This window comes from Lissotriton vulgaris, chromosome 6 (genome assembly GCF_964263255.1).
Source record: "Lissotriton vulgaris chromosome 6, aLisVul1.2, whole genome shotgun sequence".
Classification (NCBI taxonomy): Eukaryota; Metazoa; Chordata; class Amphibia; order Caudata; family Salamandridae; genus Lissotriton; species Lissotriton vulgaris.
Window position 1 is genome coordinate 1036497954 of NC_141694.1, and position 19657 is coordinate 1036517610.

General features: G+C 48.4%; 1 protein-coding gene across 1 annotated transcript in view; it reads right to left on the minus strand.

Moving 5' to 3' along the window:
- Positions 1-19657, minus strand: part of THBS2 (thrombospondin 2) — a 728644-nt gene that overhangs the window by 545434 nt on the left and 163553 nt on the right. The window contains exons 6-8 of the mRNA XM_086927100.1: positions 2676-2816; positions 847-940; positions 234-404 (exon numbers count right to left, since the gene is read on the minus strand). Coding sequence (XP_086783226.1) covers positions 234-404; positions 847-940; positions 2676-2816 — 406 coding nt within the window. The remainder of the gene's footprint in view (positions 1-233; positions 405-846; positions 941-2675; positions 2817-19657) is intronic.

The window sequence follows — 19657 nt, forward strand, 5'->3', positions numbered from 1 at the left end:
TATGTTGTACTCAAATTGATAAACAAAAGAATGGCGTGAGCTCAGAACAATGATCTGTGGTTCGGTTTAAATTAAGCATTTCCATCTATCACCTTTATTCTGTATAATAGAACGTCATCCTAAATGTTTATTTCATGGGCTTTTTTGAAGATTATTCATTTGAAGGAGCATGACTAGTAATCAAAGCACTAGGCAAAGAGACAGAAGCTCATGCACAGCTCATAACTACTTACTGCGGTTATCACATTTTCCAATGTTGCATGTCCTGGTTTGGATTGAAGAGCCTTCACAGGTATTGCTGGTGGCATCACATGATCTCCCGCGCTGTTGAGTTCCAGAGCCACATGTTACAGAGCACTCTGTCCACTCAGACCATGGGGACCAGCCATCTTCATTGCCATTGGCTGAAGACAGAAATGCCAATATTACGTAGCGCCAATGAATTTACTATTTCAACACTCATTTTAGAAAGAAAGCCGTACCCGTAGATTTCAAACCATTTACTTCTGATCTATTAAATGTTATAACACTTTTTCAAAAAGAAATATTTATTATTCTACACATATAGTACACACTAAGGGTATAAATGATGGTTGCAAAGAGAAATAGTATTTGGCAACATATGAAAATGCAGTTCAAAAGACAAATTGCTAAGTTGTGAATTGATTTATTAGCCTATGGGGTCCAAATGTAGTTGTATAATGTTTTGCATTCTACATAATGAATCTTCTTATAGTAGGTGACCAGAAAATAACTGGAAGCTTTCACTTTTTCTTTTGAAACAATTCAACCTCAGCAGCTCTATGAGCTAGATCTACAATTAAATTAATCAATGTAAATACTTACGGTCACAGATTGGGCAGCATTCACCTTCCTTAATTACTGGACTGGCACAATGTACTGCTTGGCACGTGATTTGACTGCAAACTGTCTTCGCGTTCTGCAAATAGACAAGTTCATCAGAATGAGGTGCACACCTTCCTGTAGGACTCAGCACAGAGCTGACTGACTAGAAATCTAAACCTCTAACATTATACTAGCATTTTTACTAGTATTGTAACACCCAATTCAATTCATAAGTCTTTATTTCGATTTTTTTAAATCATAAAAGATATTTACAACAGCTAAACATATTCCAAGATTAGAATTTAAAATTATCCTCCAGCAACAGCTAATAATGACCACAATACGCCGCATCTATTATTGGCCATCCATCAGAAATTTAAACATATAAATTAAATACATATAAGCAAATATTCAAGTATTAATAAAATCAGGTTAAAACATAAATGTACAATTCATGTCATTTTACAGATACCATTTTAAAAACAATTTCTATTATTATATAACTTCTAGGTCTGGCATTTGACAAGACCTTCTGTTCCTCTTAAAACAAGTTTTCTTTATAAAAATAGATTAAGCAAACTTTCTTCATTCATTGGTCTGTTCAATTGTCATTCACATTTTGCTTCAGCCTACCATAGCTTACAACATGGCTAGTGGGTTAGCCCACGTGAGCCATTGGTTTCTTTGTATGTGAGCAACTGCATCCTGCCCAAGAAGAATGTTGTCACCCACAAAACAGCAGTCTCTGTTAGTGCCAGGGAGATGGGCATTTAAAGAAAATCTATACTTATTTTAAACTCTGAGGCCCAGCAGGTCCTGTGAGTCAGCTATCAGACCCTCGCTGGCATGGGCTGTGCATCATATCCTATGTGTATTGTTTGTGGGGCCTATGTTTTAAAATTGACTTTTTGACCTTTCCAAAATGGCTGCCCTTAACTGCCTACGTGTAGGCAAGCGTGGCCTTCTTTGAATGGGCTTAAAACCAACTCCAAAATGGCCACCCTTTTGTGTACCTTTGTTCATAAAAGCGGGTATCTGTGATTTTTTTTTACATAAAGTTTAACAAAAAAAATGTGTAAACCCACTTGTGTGCACACATGTGCGCACACGGACGGTCATCATTTAATGTTTTGTAAACTGCTATTATAAAACCATTAAAAGATAACGGCATGTATGTGCACACATGTATGTGGTCACAGACTCACATTTTTAAATATTTTGTAAAAACACTGAACAAAACATGAAAATACATTGCCATTGGCAAAGCAAATAGGCTAGTAGCCAATGCCAAACCTACTGGCTTTCCTAATGCTTGTTGTTATATATCTTTGCGCTTGGCCTTTCCTTCAGGTTTGTGCACAGGATAACCAAGGAAAATGTACTGAATTGTTTTATAAAGTACCATAATTGTCTATGCACACAAGGCATGTATTATTTAAGAGCCTTATGGCAACAGAGGTGACATGTTCTTTCTAGAATTACCAAACATGAACTTGAATACTGAAGTACGTAAGCCTACGTTTAGACAGTCATTTCGTCCACAATGTATTGATGTATATTTGGAGTTGGAGCTCTTTGAAATGCAAACAGTAACACCCGACATCTACTGCTGCCCTTTTCCCGCTCTCACATGTTTCGGTTCATATTAAAAATGCCCAATATCATTGCCAACGTTTACCAAGGTCCTTATCGTTCAGGGTGACAACATTCATATATGAAATTATATCTTTTTGCAATAGAAGGAGAGCCATACCCTCCTTTGCCAAATGTCAGAGGCTCCTTTTAACAATAAGAACCTAAAATACAAACATCTTTTTTCAGTGGCTCACCTGGCAAGAACATTTGGTGCAGCTGTCCACAACCCAGATTTCATTGTCTCCAAACAAACGCCCATCTTGCAAGCACATGGTCTGATTCCTTAAGGTTTTGTTTGGTCCAATCAATTCCCACAGCACTTGATTCTCATCAGACTAAAAGGTTAAGAAGAAAGGATTACGTAAGAAATAAAAGAAGCAGTGGAAAAAACATGTCAATCGGCACCACCTACAATACATGTTATTAAGAGAGCATGCTAAATATTGCTGTTTACAAATGGAAAAAAATGCATATATTGCTAGGCAATTGCGTGATATGTTTTGTGTCACTCCTATGTGGAGAGAAAATAAACACATGCATTCTGCAATTTCATATGATAGTTTAAAAAAAGTACACTTAAATAATGAATTGTCATTGTAACGGTGAAATTATGGGTGCACATATATATTTCATACATTTTAAGATCAAAGTGCAACTTGTAGGTCACAAAATGGCAAGTAACTTTCTATGTTCAGTTAAATTACAGATAATGGCAAAGGGTGAGCTGAAACAAATATGGAGTGGTGCTATTCCAAACTGTGAAACCGTTTTTTTCTTTTTTTTTGTTGCACCGAATAACACATCGACAAAATAATAAAAGCAATGGCATGATTCAGGGTACATTTATGCAGGTGAAGGATACAATATTTGTCGAATGATGTTACAATACAATGGACTCATCACTGGACACTTGACCATGATAGCTTTTGAATCTGCGAGGAGGTGTAGGAATATTTCCTTCCTCCTTTTGTATGCAGTCTTCTGGGTTTCACCTTCAGTTCAGTCCACAATAAACCAACAATTGCCCCAAAACCGTTTCACACTTTGAGCCTTATTACGATGTCAGGGGGACTTGCATCTGCCCGACACCGTTGCTGGAAAGAAACCGCTCGACCTTAGGTTGGAGGTTCCGACATCCCAATTTGGTTGCGATCGTCCATAGGATGGTCAGAAAATTCAATTTTCCCATGGAAGCTTGTGCGTAGGGCAAATAATACCCACAATACAAACCTCTATTGAAAAATGTATGTTTTCAAACATCCCTGCACCGTGTGGCAAGCACCTCATTTTGCTTGCCACACAGTGCAGGGATGTTTAGAAATGCACCATAGCTGCCCCCAAGCCGAAATGCAAATGGCCAGAAGGGAAGGGGGCCTGCTAGGGGCCCCCAATATCACTTTCCGGGGGACTTTTTATGTCAGAAAGGCTGACATGGGATGGCTGTCGGAAATAGACATCATAATCCCGACGGGGGAGCCACCATCACTAAGGGATTGTGAACTGTTTCCGAGGCACCAACGGGCTCCTTGAGCCCAGCAAAAAATGTTGGACAGCCCCTTCGACTGCTACCTCCAGCCGCGTGCATTGGAATGCTTCAGTCAGACTGCAGCTAAGTAGTTAGGTCCTTAAACAGTGGGGTGGGCTGGACCTTATCAATGAAAAATACAACAAAAGTGCCCACACCAACCAATACTCTCAACAACAAGTTATTTCAAAGGTCAAACCAAAAAATTAATTTAAAGTTTTGCCGGGTACTTTTATTTATACCCCTTCGATTTACACAATTCTTTTTATAAATTTTTATCTCATTTAGGAATAAAAAAGAAACATTTACACATTTAAAAATATTTACACAAATATATACGACACATAAGCCAATTACAAAACATCACTTGATAGTAAATACAATCCATACGTCCTACATGCAATACAAACAATATATTTATACATTTATGTACAAATAATAAATATTCAAAACTTCATTAAAGACAAAGTCAGAAGAAGGAGACAGGATCACCCAATGATGACCACTTTTCTAGAGCTAGCAACTGCTAGTTCATTCAACCAATTATATTAATTTCTCCTTATATTTTGCCGACGGGTTTCGAATCCAAGTGGGTTACTTCATGGATTCTCATCCATTCTGCTCCAGGTTAAAGAAAAACGCGAGCTAGACAGACTGGTCTGTGTTACCAAATTTGGGCCAGACACCCACAAAATGCGACAGATGATACTTAAAAATTGGCATTTACTAGAGGGATTGGAATGTTCATTTCCACGCCCCCTATTTGCATATAGGAAGAATCAAAGCATAGGGTAACAACTCGTGCGAGAAGATATCTTGCTACCAAAAACTAAGAACACTCTGTTATCCCATTGGAATATGAAACCTGTAGAGGGTCACCACAAATGTGGCAATTGTGTAGCCTGTTGTAACACCATCGAAGGGAATGAATTTGAACACATGGGAGTTAAATGGAAACACTCTTCTTTCTCTAATTGCAAAACAAGAAATGTTGTTTATGTTGTAACCTGTCCATGCAATAAGATCTATATTGGGAAAACTAATCAGCAAGTGAATATGAGAATTACCCAGCATAGGTTGAGGCTTAAAAAGAAAATAGCTACGGCCCCAATGGTAGAAACCTTTGAGGAGAAAGGTCATGGTGAAAACGACTTTAAATGGTCTGTTTTATTCAGCATGAATAATACCAAACGCCCTGCCGATGTAGAGAGAATGCTGTTGCAGAAGGAGGCCTATTTAATTTTAAAATTCAATACGACTCAAACTGGCCTCAATAGCCTTTCTGAAATATCTAGGCTTTGATATCACTAGGATCATTTTCAGGCAGGCAGGAAACAAAAGAACCTAACACAAAGACAAGTCCGGGAAGGAGGTCCTGTGCTGTTGGAATGCCATGGTGAAGTCAGGAAATCCTGAGACATGGATGCCCCATGACAATGTGATTCTTTTTCCTATTCCACTACAGGATGAGGTACCAATTGCGGTAATTTAATAATTTAACCACAATCAGCCTTTGAGGTACACCGAGACAGGCAGTTTGGTAACCTGATGCTCTCGCTCCACCACATACATGGCCGATATGCCTTCACGGGCAATCTCAGATTTAAGCCATAGTTCAATATAAAATGTGGGGGATAGGGCCTTCCATGACAACAATTCGAAGATTATTGCATCTGCCCTCAGTGTCCTAAGCACAGTCCTTCAAAATCCGGATCCTGTCAGTGAGTTCCAGGATGCATGCAGCTGTGTCGGAATTCTGGGTGCATAACTCCTCTATGGCATTTTCGTGAAGTGCTACTCTATAATTAGCTTTGTAAATTGCCTCCCAGGGATGCTTAACTATGGGCAGTGCATCAATTTTCATGCCCATCACAGTTGGAGTGTCCTGAACTACTTTTAGGATCAGATCTTGCTTGTTGCGAGGAACAGTAGGGGGAGGCTGTTGCTTATTGGTGTGGGAAACAAGGCTAAGGGCAGGGTTTGCAGGGGTCAATTCCACAGTGTTGCGCATAATAGTAGACAATCTCTTGGTGGAAGAAGACATTCTCTCAGGCAATTAATACAGCAAAATTGCAAAGCAGTGAGGTTTCTAAGGTTCAGATTTTACGAGAGACAAAGGGCGAGACATCAATATGAAGCAGGAAGGCATCATCTCAAGGGTCGGCAGCCCCACCAGGAGACCCCAAAGTAAAGCCCCCCAGTCACCACTCGCAATGAGGGCCAGCACGTACAGCTGTTGGTAGTGCCAATAGGATCAGGTCTCAGACCAATTCAGGAGTGGCAATAGTGGGTGCAGGCCCCTCAATAAGCATCCAGTAGCAGAGAAAAACATAGAGTCAAACCCCAGTCCAGAAAGACAACTACCATACAGGCGTCCCAGTTCCTCCGATGCCATAAGTGGAACTTACCCTCCACAGGTCCTGGATATAGAAGCCGAAGGCAGCAGTAACCTAGTGACCTAGTGGGGGGGGTGACCTAGTTGCTAGGACACCCCCGCGCCGCACGGCCACCAGCTGCTGCGTGCGCCTCCCTGCCCGTGTGCCCCACTGCCTCGCAGCCGTCTCGTGACCACGCCCCCTGCCTTAGAGCGGCGTGGTCCGTGCTCGCTCGTCCTACCTGTTGTTTTTGCCGTCTCTGTAAAGCTTAGCATTTTTGTCCATCTGTTTTGCCTGTATTTTCTGTCCTGTTTGTAATTTCCTTCCTGTGTAGCCTTTTGTTCTGACCCCCGTCCCCCCTCCCCGCTTCCCGCCACCCCCGATAACCCCGCCCCTTTTTCTTCTGTACCCTCCCCGCTCCCGCCTCCCAGCTGCTCCGCCCCCCCCGCGCACTTGGCCATATATGGCGACCGTGCGACGCAGGTGAGTGTGACCTAGTTGCTAGGACACCCCCGCGCCGCACGGCCACCAGCTGCTGCGTGCGCCTCCCTGCCCGTGTGCCCCACTGCCTCGCAGCCGTCTCGTGACCACGCCCCCTGCCTTAGAGCGGCGTGGTCCGTGCTCGCTCGTCCTGCCTGTTGTTTTTGCCGTCTCTGTAAAGCTTAGCATTTTTGTCCATCTGTTTTGCCTGTATTTTCTGTCCTGTTTGTAATTTCCTTCCTGTGTAGCCTTTTGTTCTGACCCCCGTCCCCGCTTCCCGCCACCGCCGATAACCCCGCCCCTTTTTCTTCTGTACCCTCCCCGCTCCCGCCTCCCAGATGCTCCGCCACCCCCGCGCACTTCGCCATATATGGCGACCGTGCGAACGCGCAGCGGTCACGCGCAGCGGGTGCGCCGATTGTGCGCCGAAGGCGTGCCAAAGGTAAGCCCGTCTGCGCCCGTCCGCGACTGGACCGCGCCCAGCGCCAGGACCCCTGGCCCACGAGGACCCCGACCGACCCGCCTGACGTACACCGCCGCCAACCTCAGCGCACTCAACGCCGGTCGACCCCCAGGATGCTACCAAGCCACACCACGACGCACCCACGGACCCTTCAGCTGCCACGCCTGCAAGTTCACCTGCATCCGGACCTGCCTCGCACCAGCACCCACCAAGACGAACACCAGCAGCACCCACCTCAAGTGCATCCTGCTCAACACCCGCTCCGTCCACAGACACGCCATCGAACTCTGGAACCTCCTCGACACCACAGCTCCAGACGTTGCCTTCCTCACGGAGACCTGGATGAACGCATCTTCAGCTCCCGACATCGCCATCGCCATCCCAGAGGGCTACAAGATCACCCGGAGGGATCGCACCGCCAACCAGATGGGAGGAGGCATCGCCATCATCCACAGGAACACCATCCGTCTCACGACCAGCACCGACAACTCCCTGACCACTGCGGAACACCTGCACTTCCAGATCCACATCGACCCGAAGACCACCCTCAGAGGCACCCTGATCTACCGACCTCTGGGACCACGCACCCAATTCAGCGAGGACATTGCCGACTTCGTCAGCCCGCACGCCCTCCCCTCCGCCGACTACATCCTCCTGGGGGACCTCAACTTCCACCTGGAGAACAACAACGACCGCAACACCAGCACCCTGCTCGACAACCTCGCCAATCTTGGACTGAAGCAGCTGGTGTCCACCCCCACCCACCTCGCCGGACACACACTCGACGTAGTCTTCTCATCCAGCACAGACATCGACTTCAGCCAAGCCACAGAGCTTCAATGGACGGACCACAGCTGCGTCCACTTCACCTTCAAAAGAACGACGACCCACCACCACCAACAACAGGCCGCCCGCAGAAGCTGGAACAAGATCACAGCCGACCAGCTCGCCACCTCCCTGAGCCAGCACCCTCCGGCCAGCTCAGCGAACCCCAGCCAAGCCGCCGAAAACCTCACGAAGTGGATCAGCAACTGTGAGGACGAGCTCGCCCCGCTGAGGACCCCGCCCAGCAGACCCGGCAGCAAGAAAGCCCCATGGTTCACCGACGAACTCAAGAGCTCCAAGAAGAACTGCCGAGCCCTCGAGAAAGTCTGGAGAAGGGAACCAACACCGGACAACATGACCACCTTCAAGCTTGCCACCCGGAAGCACCACCAGCTGATCCGCGCTGCCAAGAAAACTGCATTCAAGGACCGGCTGGACAACAACGCACACAACTGCAAGGAACTCTTCAACATCGTGAAAGAGCTATCCAACCCCAGCGCAGGTAACAACGACATCACCCCATCGCAAGACCTCTGCAACTCCCTCGCCTCATACTTCCACAACAAGATCGCGGACATACACAACAGCTTCAACAACCAACCAACGCACACCACGACCGAACAACCACCCCCTACCACCACCCTCCACGCCTGGACTCCGATCAGCACCGAAGACACCATCCGCACGATGAACTCCATCCACTCAGGATCTCCGACCGACCCCTGCCCTCACCACGTCTTCAACAAGGCCGACGCTGTCATCGCACCCCAACTGCGAGACATCATCAACACATCCTTCAACACCGCCACCTTCCCTGAGAGCTGGAAGCACGCCGAACTCAGCGCTCTACTCAAGAAACCCACAGCGGACCCCACCGAACTCAAGAATTACCGCCCCATCTCGCTCCTCCCGTTCCCAGCCAAAGTCATCGAGAAGACCGTCAACAAGCAGCTGCCCGCCTTCCTCGAGACGAATGGATCCCTCGACCCCTCACAGTCTGGCTTCCGAGCCTACCACAGCACCGAGACCGCCCTCATCGCCGCCACCGATGACATCCGAACCCTGATGGACAACGGAGAAACAGCGGCCCTCATCCTCCTAGACCTCTCCGCGGCATTCGACACCGTCTGCCACCGCACCCTAGTACAGCGCCTCAGCAACGTCGGTATCCAGGAGAAGGCTCTGGAATGGATCATCTCCTTCCTCGACGGAAGAACACAGAGAGTCCGCCTACCACCGTACAAGTCAGAGGCCACCGAAGTCATCTGCGGCGTCCCTCAAGGATCCTCGCTGAGCCCCACCCTCTTCAACGTCTACATGAGCCCCCTCGCGGCCATCGCACGCCAACACAACCTCAGCATAATCTCCTACGCCGACGACACCCAGCTGATCCTCTCCCTGACCAACGACCCCGCCGCCGCCAGAGCCAACCTGCACGAAGGGATGAGAGAGGTAGCCGAGTGGATGACGACCAGCCGCCTGAAACTGAACTCAGACAAGACGGAGGTCCTCATCCTGGGCTCTTCACCCTCCGCCTGGGACGACTCCTGGTGGCCTCCCGCCCTGGGCACCGCACCCAAACCGACAGACCACGCACGAAACCTGGGCTTCATCCTGGACTCCTCCCTCTCCATGACCAGGCAAGTCAACAACGTCTCCTCGGCGTGCTTCAACATCCTACGCATGCTACGGAAGATCTTCTGGTGGATCCCCACCGAGACCAGGAAGACCGTCACCCAGGCCCTCGTCACTAGCCGACTGGACTACGGCAACGCCCTCTACGCCGGCACCACCGCCAAGCTCCAGAAGAGACTCCAGCGGATCCAGAACGCCTCAGCCAGACTCATCCTCGACATCCCACGACACAGCCACATCTCCGGACATCTGAGAGACCTGCATTGGCTCCCCGTCAACAAACGAATCACCTTCCGCCTCCTCACCCACGCACACAAAGCCCTACACGACCAAGGCCCGAGCTACCTCAACAACCGAATCAACTTCTACGCTCCCAAACGCCACCTCCGATCAGCCAACCACGCCCTCGCCGCCGTCCCCCGCATCCGAAGAGCGACTTCAGGAGGAAGGTCCTTCTCCTACCTGGCCGCCAAGACCTGGAACGCCCTCCCGACCGACCTGCGCCTGACCCAAGACCACCTCTCCTTCAGGAAGAAGCTGAAGACCTGGCTGTTCGAGAAGTAGCGGCACCCCCCTCCCCCCAGCGCCTTGAGACCCTACGGGTAAGTAGTGCGCTCTATAAATGCCATTGATTGATTGATTGATTGATTGAGTAACCCTAAGCACCAAACATGCAAGGCAGGGCTAATTAATGGGAGGCCAGGACAACCGGCAATGCACATTGCCCCACATCCATGCAGTCAGAGCATGGCTGCCAGGGGAGGCTCCACTCAGCCCTGCAATCTCTCAGGCCAGAGAGCTCAGGGTGGGTGCACCTGACTGCATCAGCTGCAGGGCCCACACTTTCAATAGTTATCGTCAGGCCGTGACCTCAGGTAACCACAGCACTGCAGGATCAGCTCCGCACATGGAATCCCCACTTGCGAGGAGGTGTTGGCGGACATGAGCACCTTGTTCGAGTTTTCAGGTGGTGCACCTCCTATATTGTGGAGGCATTAGCCAGCCTACCAGGACAGGTCACACTCAATGCAGGCAGGCCCAGCCACAGCCTGGTCTGCATTCCACAGCGATAAGGATGTGATAATCGGCAGGTCAGGTTTCCACATCTCCGAGGGCACGTCAAACAGTGGATGGAGGCACTAGCACTATCTGCCAGCGTGGATGGTGGTAGATGAACGGGCTAGGTGCGGAGCAGTGCTAGACTGCATTCCCCATCTTTGTTTGCAAGCCATGTCCCCCCATTTTTAATATATTTTGAGGAGATGGACCCACACATCACCAAAAACGTAGCCTGTGCCCTCCAAAAGTTTCTTATCTTTGGAAATAAGCAAGAAGTATAATAGAATGTACCCCTCTGGTGACATATGTTGTTATAAATCCTGCCAATCCAGGGCATATACAGATACTAAATCCATTGAAAAATATTATATTTCACTAATGGAACCAGCCTTCACTTCAACCACCCTTGGGGCACCAATCCCTTTTCCAGGGCCGGACTGGCCGTAGCAGGCACTGGGCAATCAATTCTATTACAGGACCGGAGGCTTCAGATTATGCTTCTCTTTCTTTACTGTATAAACACAGCAGCCAATAAACATACAGTTTAGTGCAATAAAAACTTCAAAGTCCATGGTGCTTGGCGTAGCCACGCCCCCTTCAGCACCCATAAGAGCCTAGGTCACACCTTCAGCTTCCTCTTTCTTTGCTGCTCACACAGCAAGAGTTAAGTGCCCAGCCCCTTATCTATGCATGTGTGCTGTTTTCGAAAGTTTTATGACTGATTCAGGACGATTTGCATGTGATTTCGCTTTTAAACGTTTGCAAATGCGCCCTTGTGGATAGCGCTTATGTTGTTTGGTTTTTAGTGCCTGTTTCAGTTTAATTGGGGCTTTTGCAGATCGACGCGGGTGTTCCCGCGGTGTGTGTTCCCCGCCGTAGGCGGGCAGTCTGAGAGGCGCGTTCGCGCTGGATCGGAGCCCGGCTCCGGCGTTTCACGAGTGTGCGCCTAGCGGCGCTAGAGTCAGGACAAGGACCGATTGCCGGTCACGCCTACCTGGGGCTTTATCGTCTCCCCTTGTCCCCAGGCAGGCTGTGCGAGGGCTCCCCTGATCGCCCGACCGCCAAAGCGAGCCGCAAACCACACGGCAGGAGCGTGCAGCACAACGCGCGCCCATTGGGCTAATTTCTAGTAGGATTTGGGCGCGCGTTGGGCTACACACGCCGAAGGCCGTTTTTTCCACCTTATACACACCGGACAGTGTCGGAGTTGGTTATTTGAACGCCTGACTGGCTGCAATAACAGTCCTTGCCTTCGGTTGGAGTGGCACACGCTCCATATATATATATTTTGGCTCTGACGCCCTTCTGGGCTGTAATAATTGACTACAGCATCTACTGAGGGGGTTTATTACCTGACTCTATTATAATATCACAGTGTGCTTGGGGCTGACCCCCCCCTGACTCCTCTAGTGCCTACCTCTATTGGACTAAGGTGTATATTCTCAGTCTTATCGCAGTTCACTATGGAGGATGATGGATATTATTATGATGAGGAGGCGGAGGAAGGAACCTATGCAGAGCAGCAGTCTGCTGCAGTAGAGGACAAAATTGTGGAGGCCCTGGATGCATCAGTCCAGGCCTCAGTTAGTAAGGCGGTAGAAAGTGCAGTGCCTGCTACTGTACAACAAGCATTGGCGGCAGCATTAAAGCCGATCACCAAGCAGCTCGAGAGCTTCGCTAAGCGCCATGGCTATGTCAAACACAAGCCCGGTAAGAAGCAGACACCAACTCTGCAGGCAGGTTCCTCAGAACAATGGCCACACTCCAGCGCTTTGGCTCTCTTCCGACCCCGTCCAATTCAGATCATGCTTATGCCAACAGTGGTAAGGCGAAGAGTAAGCAGCATTACGTGGACACTGATACCACCGCCACCACTGACACCACTAACACTACCGACACGGATGAGGAGCAGCCTCCGAAGAAGAGGGCAAAGAAATCTGCATCTTCGGCTTCAGAACCAGCTCCTCCCGACACTCCGTTTACCTTCAACCCTTCGGAAATTATGCATCCCCGCTCCACAGAGTGGGTCCCGGCCCCGGCTGTGGCGCAGTATCTAGAGGAGAATCTGAGAAAAGGGTTCGATAAGGAGGTCCGTAACAGACTGCGGTCTGAGTGTCCCCGTCCTGATCTTCCCCACTGTGTTGCTGAGAACCCGGAGATCGACGCCAGTATGCTGACATTTTTAAAGAAGTTCGCCAAAGACCCCAAGAAGGGTTTGGATCGCGCCTGGAGGGGATGCCAGGATAAGATGTTAGATGTGGTGGGGCCCCTGGCCAAGATCCTAGAAATGGCTTTGCATGCCAAAGAGACCAACGTCATTATCGATCCGGATATTCTGGCGGGGTGGACCCAGCGCGCCATATGTCTCCTCGGTAATGCTAATTGCGCAGTGTCATCGGAACGGCGCAAATCGCTGTTGATGAGAATGGATTCGAATTTGACTGAGTTAGCTACAGCTGAACCGGGTCCCCTAGCAGAGGGCAATCTCTTTGGAGATCGTTTTGTGAAGGACGTTTCAAAGTACGTGGGAACCTTCACTTCCCTGGACAAGGCCCAAGCAGGCATCAAGCGGGCCCTGCAGAATAGCCTTTTTAATAGGGCCGGACGAGGAAGGGGACGCTCGCCAGGCCGTTTCGGCAATCAAGGTCCCCCCCGAGGTGACTTCGGAAGAGGTCGAGGTGATTGGGACTCGACAAGAGGAGGTACCTTCTACCCACAGCGTCGCAGATACTCCAGAAACAAGTTTCATGCAGGCGGCAACAGGGCAGGATTCCACTCCCACAACAATTCAGGTGAGCGCTCTGGATTGCTTTTGCATGCCTTTGGGGGGTCGCACGATGTTTTTCTTACACAATTGGAGTCTCCTGACTCAAGATGCATGGGTCCTTCAGACCATTCAAGGGTTTCACCTAGTTTTCTATCAGAACCCCACACAGAGGGCGTCCCCGAAGGTTCTCCATTTTTCCCAACTAGAGACGAGTTCTATAGACAGCGAAATAGAAGAATTACTGCACAAACACGCCATAGCGAGGTGCGAGTACAACCCGCACGGGTTTTGCAGCAATATCTTCCTTGTACAGAAGAGGGGCGGAGGTCACAGGCTGGTGTTAAACTTGAAGGATTTCAATTACTTCCTAGTCTACAACCATTTCAAGATGGAGGGGATCCATCTGTTAACAGATCTTTTACGGTCAGGGGATTGGATGGTACGTTTAGACCTGAAGGATGCTTATCTTTCCATCCCCATCTACCGCCCTCACCGGCGTTTCCTTCCGTTTCAATGGAAGGGACGTTGGTTCGAATATTCGGCCCTTCCTTTCGGGCTTTCCTCGGCTCCTTGGTGTTTCACCAAGGTGATGAAGCCAGTGGTGGCGCACCTGAGAGAGCAAGGGGTGCGTCTCATCATTTACCTAGTCGACATTCTAATTTTAGCTCACAGTCCAGAGCTGGTGTTGAGGCATCTTCAGATGACCATAACCCTCCTCCAGGATCTGGGATTCGTGATAAACAGGGACAAATCAGCCCTGATTCCGTCGCAGGAGATGGACTTTCTGGGTTTTGTGATCGACTCGCGGATAGCACAGTTGAGTATGCCGAAGTCGAAGTTGAAGGATTTGAAGAAAGAGATCACATCTCTTCTGAGCAAACAGGTGACCTCTCTCAGGTCGGTTGCCAGAGTAGTAGGGCTGTTGGCCTCGTCAGTACAAGCGATTTTTCCGGGCCCGCTACATTACAGGGCTCAGCAGAGGCTCAAAATCCAGCACCTTCAAAGAGGGCTGGCCTACTCGGACCTGATCCCGCTGACTCAGGAAGTGCGAGACGAGATGCAATGGTGGCTGAACCACATGGAGGCGTGGAACGGCAGGACCATCTTCGGCTCCGTGCCGGAAGTAGTCATAGAATCGGACGCCAGCCGTTGGGGCTGGGGCGCGCGTTGTGGCGAAGTTTCCACAGGAGGAAGATGGTAGCAAGAAGAACTAAAGTTGCACATAAATTGTCTGGAGCTCCTAGCAGGCTCCTTCGCGATCAAGACGCTCTCACCCCAGAAACACTCGTGTTGCATCCTCCTTCGGATGGACAACGTGTCTGCGGTTCGGTATATAAACAAGCTGGGGGGGACGAGATCGTCCATGCTGGTAGAGATAGACAAGGATTTTTGGCATTATTGTCTCAGTCATCAGATCTCGGTAATCGCAGAATATATTCCAGGGCAGTCCAATGTAGTAGCGGACTGGAACTCGAGACATCTTCGGGACTACAGCGATTGGCAGCTGTTGCCCAAGATATTCAATTGGTTGCAGGACCTGTGGGGTCCCTGCCAGATAGACCTATTTGCATCCAGACTGAACCGTCAACTTCCCAGGTTTTTCAGCTGGAGGCCGGATCCAGCAGCAGAGGCGACGGATGCATTCTTGCAGGACTGGTCGAGGGCGGTGAACTATGCATTTCCCCCCTTTCTATTGATCCCACGAGTGGCCTCTCATATTCTCAAGCAGAAGGCCGAGGTGATTCTAGTGACGCCTCTGTGGCAGTCGCAACCATGGTTCCCGATGCTGTTTGAGATGTGTTGCGACCTACCCAGGAGACTTCCATGGTCGGAGACGCTATTGCTGGGACCAGCGCGGGAGCAACACCCGCTAATCATGTCCCAGGGCCTCACGCTGATGGCATGGAGGCTTTCAGGCAACGGTGGCACGTGCCTGGAATTTTGGGAACGGCTAGCGATTACATTAAGCAAGCCTGGGGTCCCTCCACGAGGAAAAGGTACTCTTCAGCCTGGAAGAGTTGGTTATGTTGGTGCGTGGAACAGGATCTGGATCCCGTGGGGGCAGGAATTTCTCACATAGTAAATTTCTTGTCCGACAAAGCAAATAGCGGTTTGGCCAACAGATCCGTGAACAATTTCCGGTCGGCCATCTCGGCGGGACACGCTCGCATTGACGGGAAACCAGTGGGTATGCACCCCTTGGTTTGTACGCTGCTTAAGGGCATACGAGTGGCGAACCCTCCCAAGCCCAAATATTCGGGGCTTTGGGATGTCTCTGCGGTTATTAAATTTCTGGACAACTGGCCGTCTAACGACTTGCTTTCTAGGAAACAGTTGTCAGCAAAGTTAGCGATGTTGTTATGTTTGTCGGCGTGCAGGAGATCATCGGACGTTCGTGCCTTGGATATAGCAGGTAGAGTATTTACTCCGGAAGGAGTTTCTTTTACTATCACAGGTCGCACGAAAACACTGTCTAGACACATTGAATACAATGCCTTTCCTAGTAATCCAAAACTATGTGTGGTCCAATGCTTGAAATCATACGAGGAGTGTACTCGTTCCATACGGCCCGCGGGGGTCACGCAGCTTTTGATAGCTGTGCAGAAGCCGTTTAAGCCTGTGTCCTCGGCTACTATAGCAAGATGGTTGAAATTTATTATAAAGGAGTCTGGTATTGATGTTCAATTGTTCGGGGCGCACTCGGTGCGAGGTGCCATGGCTTCAAAATCATATCTGTTGGGGGATAATATTCAAGATATAATGCATTGTGCAGATTGGTCGTCTGAGTCGACATTCAGACAGTTCTATTATATGACGGTGGGAGACATTACTTCTGTGGTATTTAATACAGCTTTAAACTAGCATAATCTGAAGCCTCCGGTCCTGTAATAGAATCAAAAATTAGCTAGCATTCGCGCCAAGAATGTTCAATTCTATTAAGGACACGGAGGCGAGGATTATCCCACCCGTTCAATGTATGATCATGCTTGCCCACCCGTTGTGTTTATGAATACTCTGTTATTTATAGCAGTTACGGGTTGTCTATTTCGTATTTTCCAGGCAATGACAAGAACAAAGAGTAAGAAGTCTTCCGTTGAATAATGATGTTGAACCAGGGTTCCGGTTTTTTCCATGTTGGAGAAGTTATAGACTGTTTATGGTTCATGGACTTGTGCAGTTCGCGCAAAGAAAGAGGAAGCTTAAGGTGTGACCTAGGCTCTTATGGGTGCTGAAGGGGGCGTGGCTACGCCAAGCACCATGGACTTTGAAGTTTTTATTGCACTAAACTGTATCTTTATTGGCTGCTGTGTTTATACAGTAAAGAAAGAGAAGCATAATCCTCGCCTCCGTGTCCTTAATAGAATTGAAAATTCTTGGCGCGAATGCTAGCTAATTTTTGATTGGTGCGCCGCACGGGTGGGGGCCGGTTTTGGGCCCCTGGGGTCTGTTTTTGTTACAGGGCCGTTTTTGCAGCGGAGCTGCAAAATCGTCCCTGTAACAAAATCGGCAGGCAACCTGCCCTGGCAAAGAGCGCAGGGGCTGAGAACTATGCCAGGGCCGGTTTTGATTCCCAGTCCGGCCCTGCTCTTTTCCCAATCAGAGTCAGTAAATGATCTGAGTCCCACTTTGATCTGAGGAATTCCAGTTTATGTGAATGAATAATCTGCATTTGTGTCATTCTATTGTTAGGGAGGGCTCATCAGAAGACAAACGTTCCCATTCTTTGAAAATTATCAACTAGAAGCCCAACAGCATCTTGAGATATCCAGCAGTGCAAGCCATTGGTCGTAAACGTCTCTCTATTTGGTGGCCAGTGAGATTATTGGGAGATTGTGACGGGGTGAAGCAGGCCAAGACAGAGGAGTTCAACCCTTTCTTATCTTCCTATACAGCCCTCGAGTATTGGGACAAGGCAAAGTCAAGCGTGTTCATGCCGGAGGAGGAAAACGAGCATTGTTCCTTTAACTGGGTGGAATTTGGATCTAGCCCTGCCCCCTTTCGTGACGTAGAGCTCCAGGAAGAAGAATCTCCCGGAACCAGCGAGATGGCAGTGTGTTTTACACCTGGAGGCGAAGGAGTAGCGAGAGAGGAGGAGAAAGCGGCGAGGGTCCCAGGACGGAGAAGTGAGCGAGAGCGAGAGGACGCCATCGAGAATACTACAAAGCCAGGAGGCCAACGTCAAGGCGAATCTCCGAGCCACGCTTCAAGGGAAGTGTGGCTTAACCAGGTACGGGCTCGTATCTCGGCGTGGGTGGGAAAGAAGGGATCAAACCCCCCCCTGAGTCACCCGTCCGACATCCCTCTCATCCCCTACTTTGAACACAGAATGCACCTCGGCACAGACCCTTTTGATTAAACTGAGCAGCGTGTGTATTTCCTCACCCCCTATCCTTGCACACTGTGAATATAGAACACCCACCTGACACTGCGCTATCTTCTTTTCCTTCTCTGACGTTGCCGGACCTATTGAGAAAACCGCTCAAGCTGGAGTGGAGAAGAAGGACCCCGGAGAGATGCAAAAAACGTACTTCCCCGGAGAAGAAGGACCACGAAAGCCCCCTCACTTACAATAGGTGCACCCTAAGACAAAGACGAGTGTTCAAATCAATAAAACCCTCTCTCAATCCTATCCGCGTTCCCGTGAGTTTCTCTGACCGGCCACAGAGATCCACCATTCCACAGCAATGGGAGTAAGACACTGCTATACTTCTGAAAAAGGCATTTCCAAACGAGTATGGGGTGCTCCAGATTACATACTTTAGTTTAGGGAGAAGAAAAAGGTTGCATTGAGTGGTGTCACCCATTAAAGGAGGCGTATACCCCAATGCACCACATAGGAATGAATTGGGCTGAAACTGAGGAAGCTGTTGGCGGTGGAACTCTTTCCTGCAAACAAAAAACCTAAACAGCTCAGGACAACATGGACTTAAATGCTGCAAACATCTACACTGGACAACAGTGAACTACTTCACCCAGTAACATTGAAGAACTTGAATTTGTTCTTAAAATGAGTAGATTAAGCATGTGATTGCCAAAGAAATCCACTGGTAGGAGGATACAATCTGATTAACTTGTGATAAATGTGTATGATGAGTATTATCAACGAAGAGCTATTGGTACCACCGCTCGAGGGGTGAAGGGACATTTAAGCTACTTATTTTTCGATTGGATAATGTAATTGTTTAGAGAAGGGAGGGAAACCGGAAAGGCTCAATGGATTTAACTGTGCTGTCATGTTTAGAAAAATGACAACATAATTCTTTGAACTAAAAAAAGTAATCATGTAAATACAAGAACTTGTTAAGTTTAATTTCCTATTTATTTTATTTAATGAATAGAGTTTATTAAACAAAATATATTTAACAACTGGACATTTATGCCAGCACAGAAGCTTGCAATGAAGCCATGACATATCTCAATATATAGTGCTAATATGGATCACGATTCATAAAGTGCATAGTTGAAATGTCGAAAATATGTTCTAGGAGAATTACTCCTATGAGTAGATTTATATTTTTATGGATTAACAAAAGATACGAGCAGTAATAAAGGACATCAATGATAGTTTTAGACGTCAATGATTACTCATACTTGCAAAATGTACTCCTTGGCTTTTTTCACCAGGTGCAAAATTCGGCCAGTGTCATGTTAAACAAATTTGCTTTGGTGCATGTAACCTTTCTCCTTGCAGGAATTATTTTTCCATTTGAAAGAACCTCGTCTCCAATGTATTTATTATAAAAGAGTCACCCCTTCAAACTACCGCTAGCTATGACAGGAGACAATTTCTGTGTGTCTGGCTGGGTGAAAATGATGTTCCAAAAAGAGTGGAATAGGAAGGCCCTTTAGGACTAGGTATTTAGTGCAGGACTAGCTAGTGTAGGTTCATGGGTTTAGCTTCAAGGGTGACACCAGGGCACAAATCGAGAATACATGAGAATAGACAGCGTCTACTCACTATTCTCACAGGGTGGACGTGTTTACCCTGCCAAGAGATTGGGCCCCACAAAAATATGCCAAACTTGTCCCAATGTAATTTTCAGACA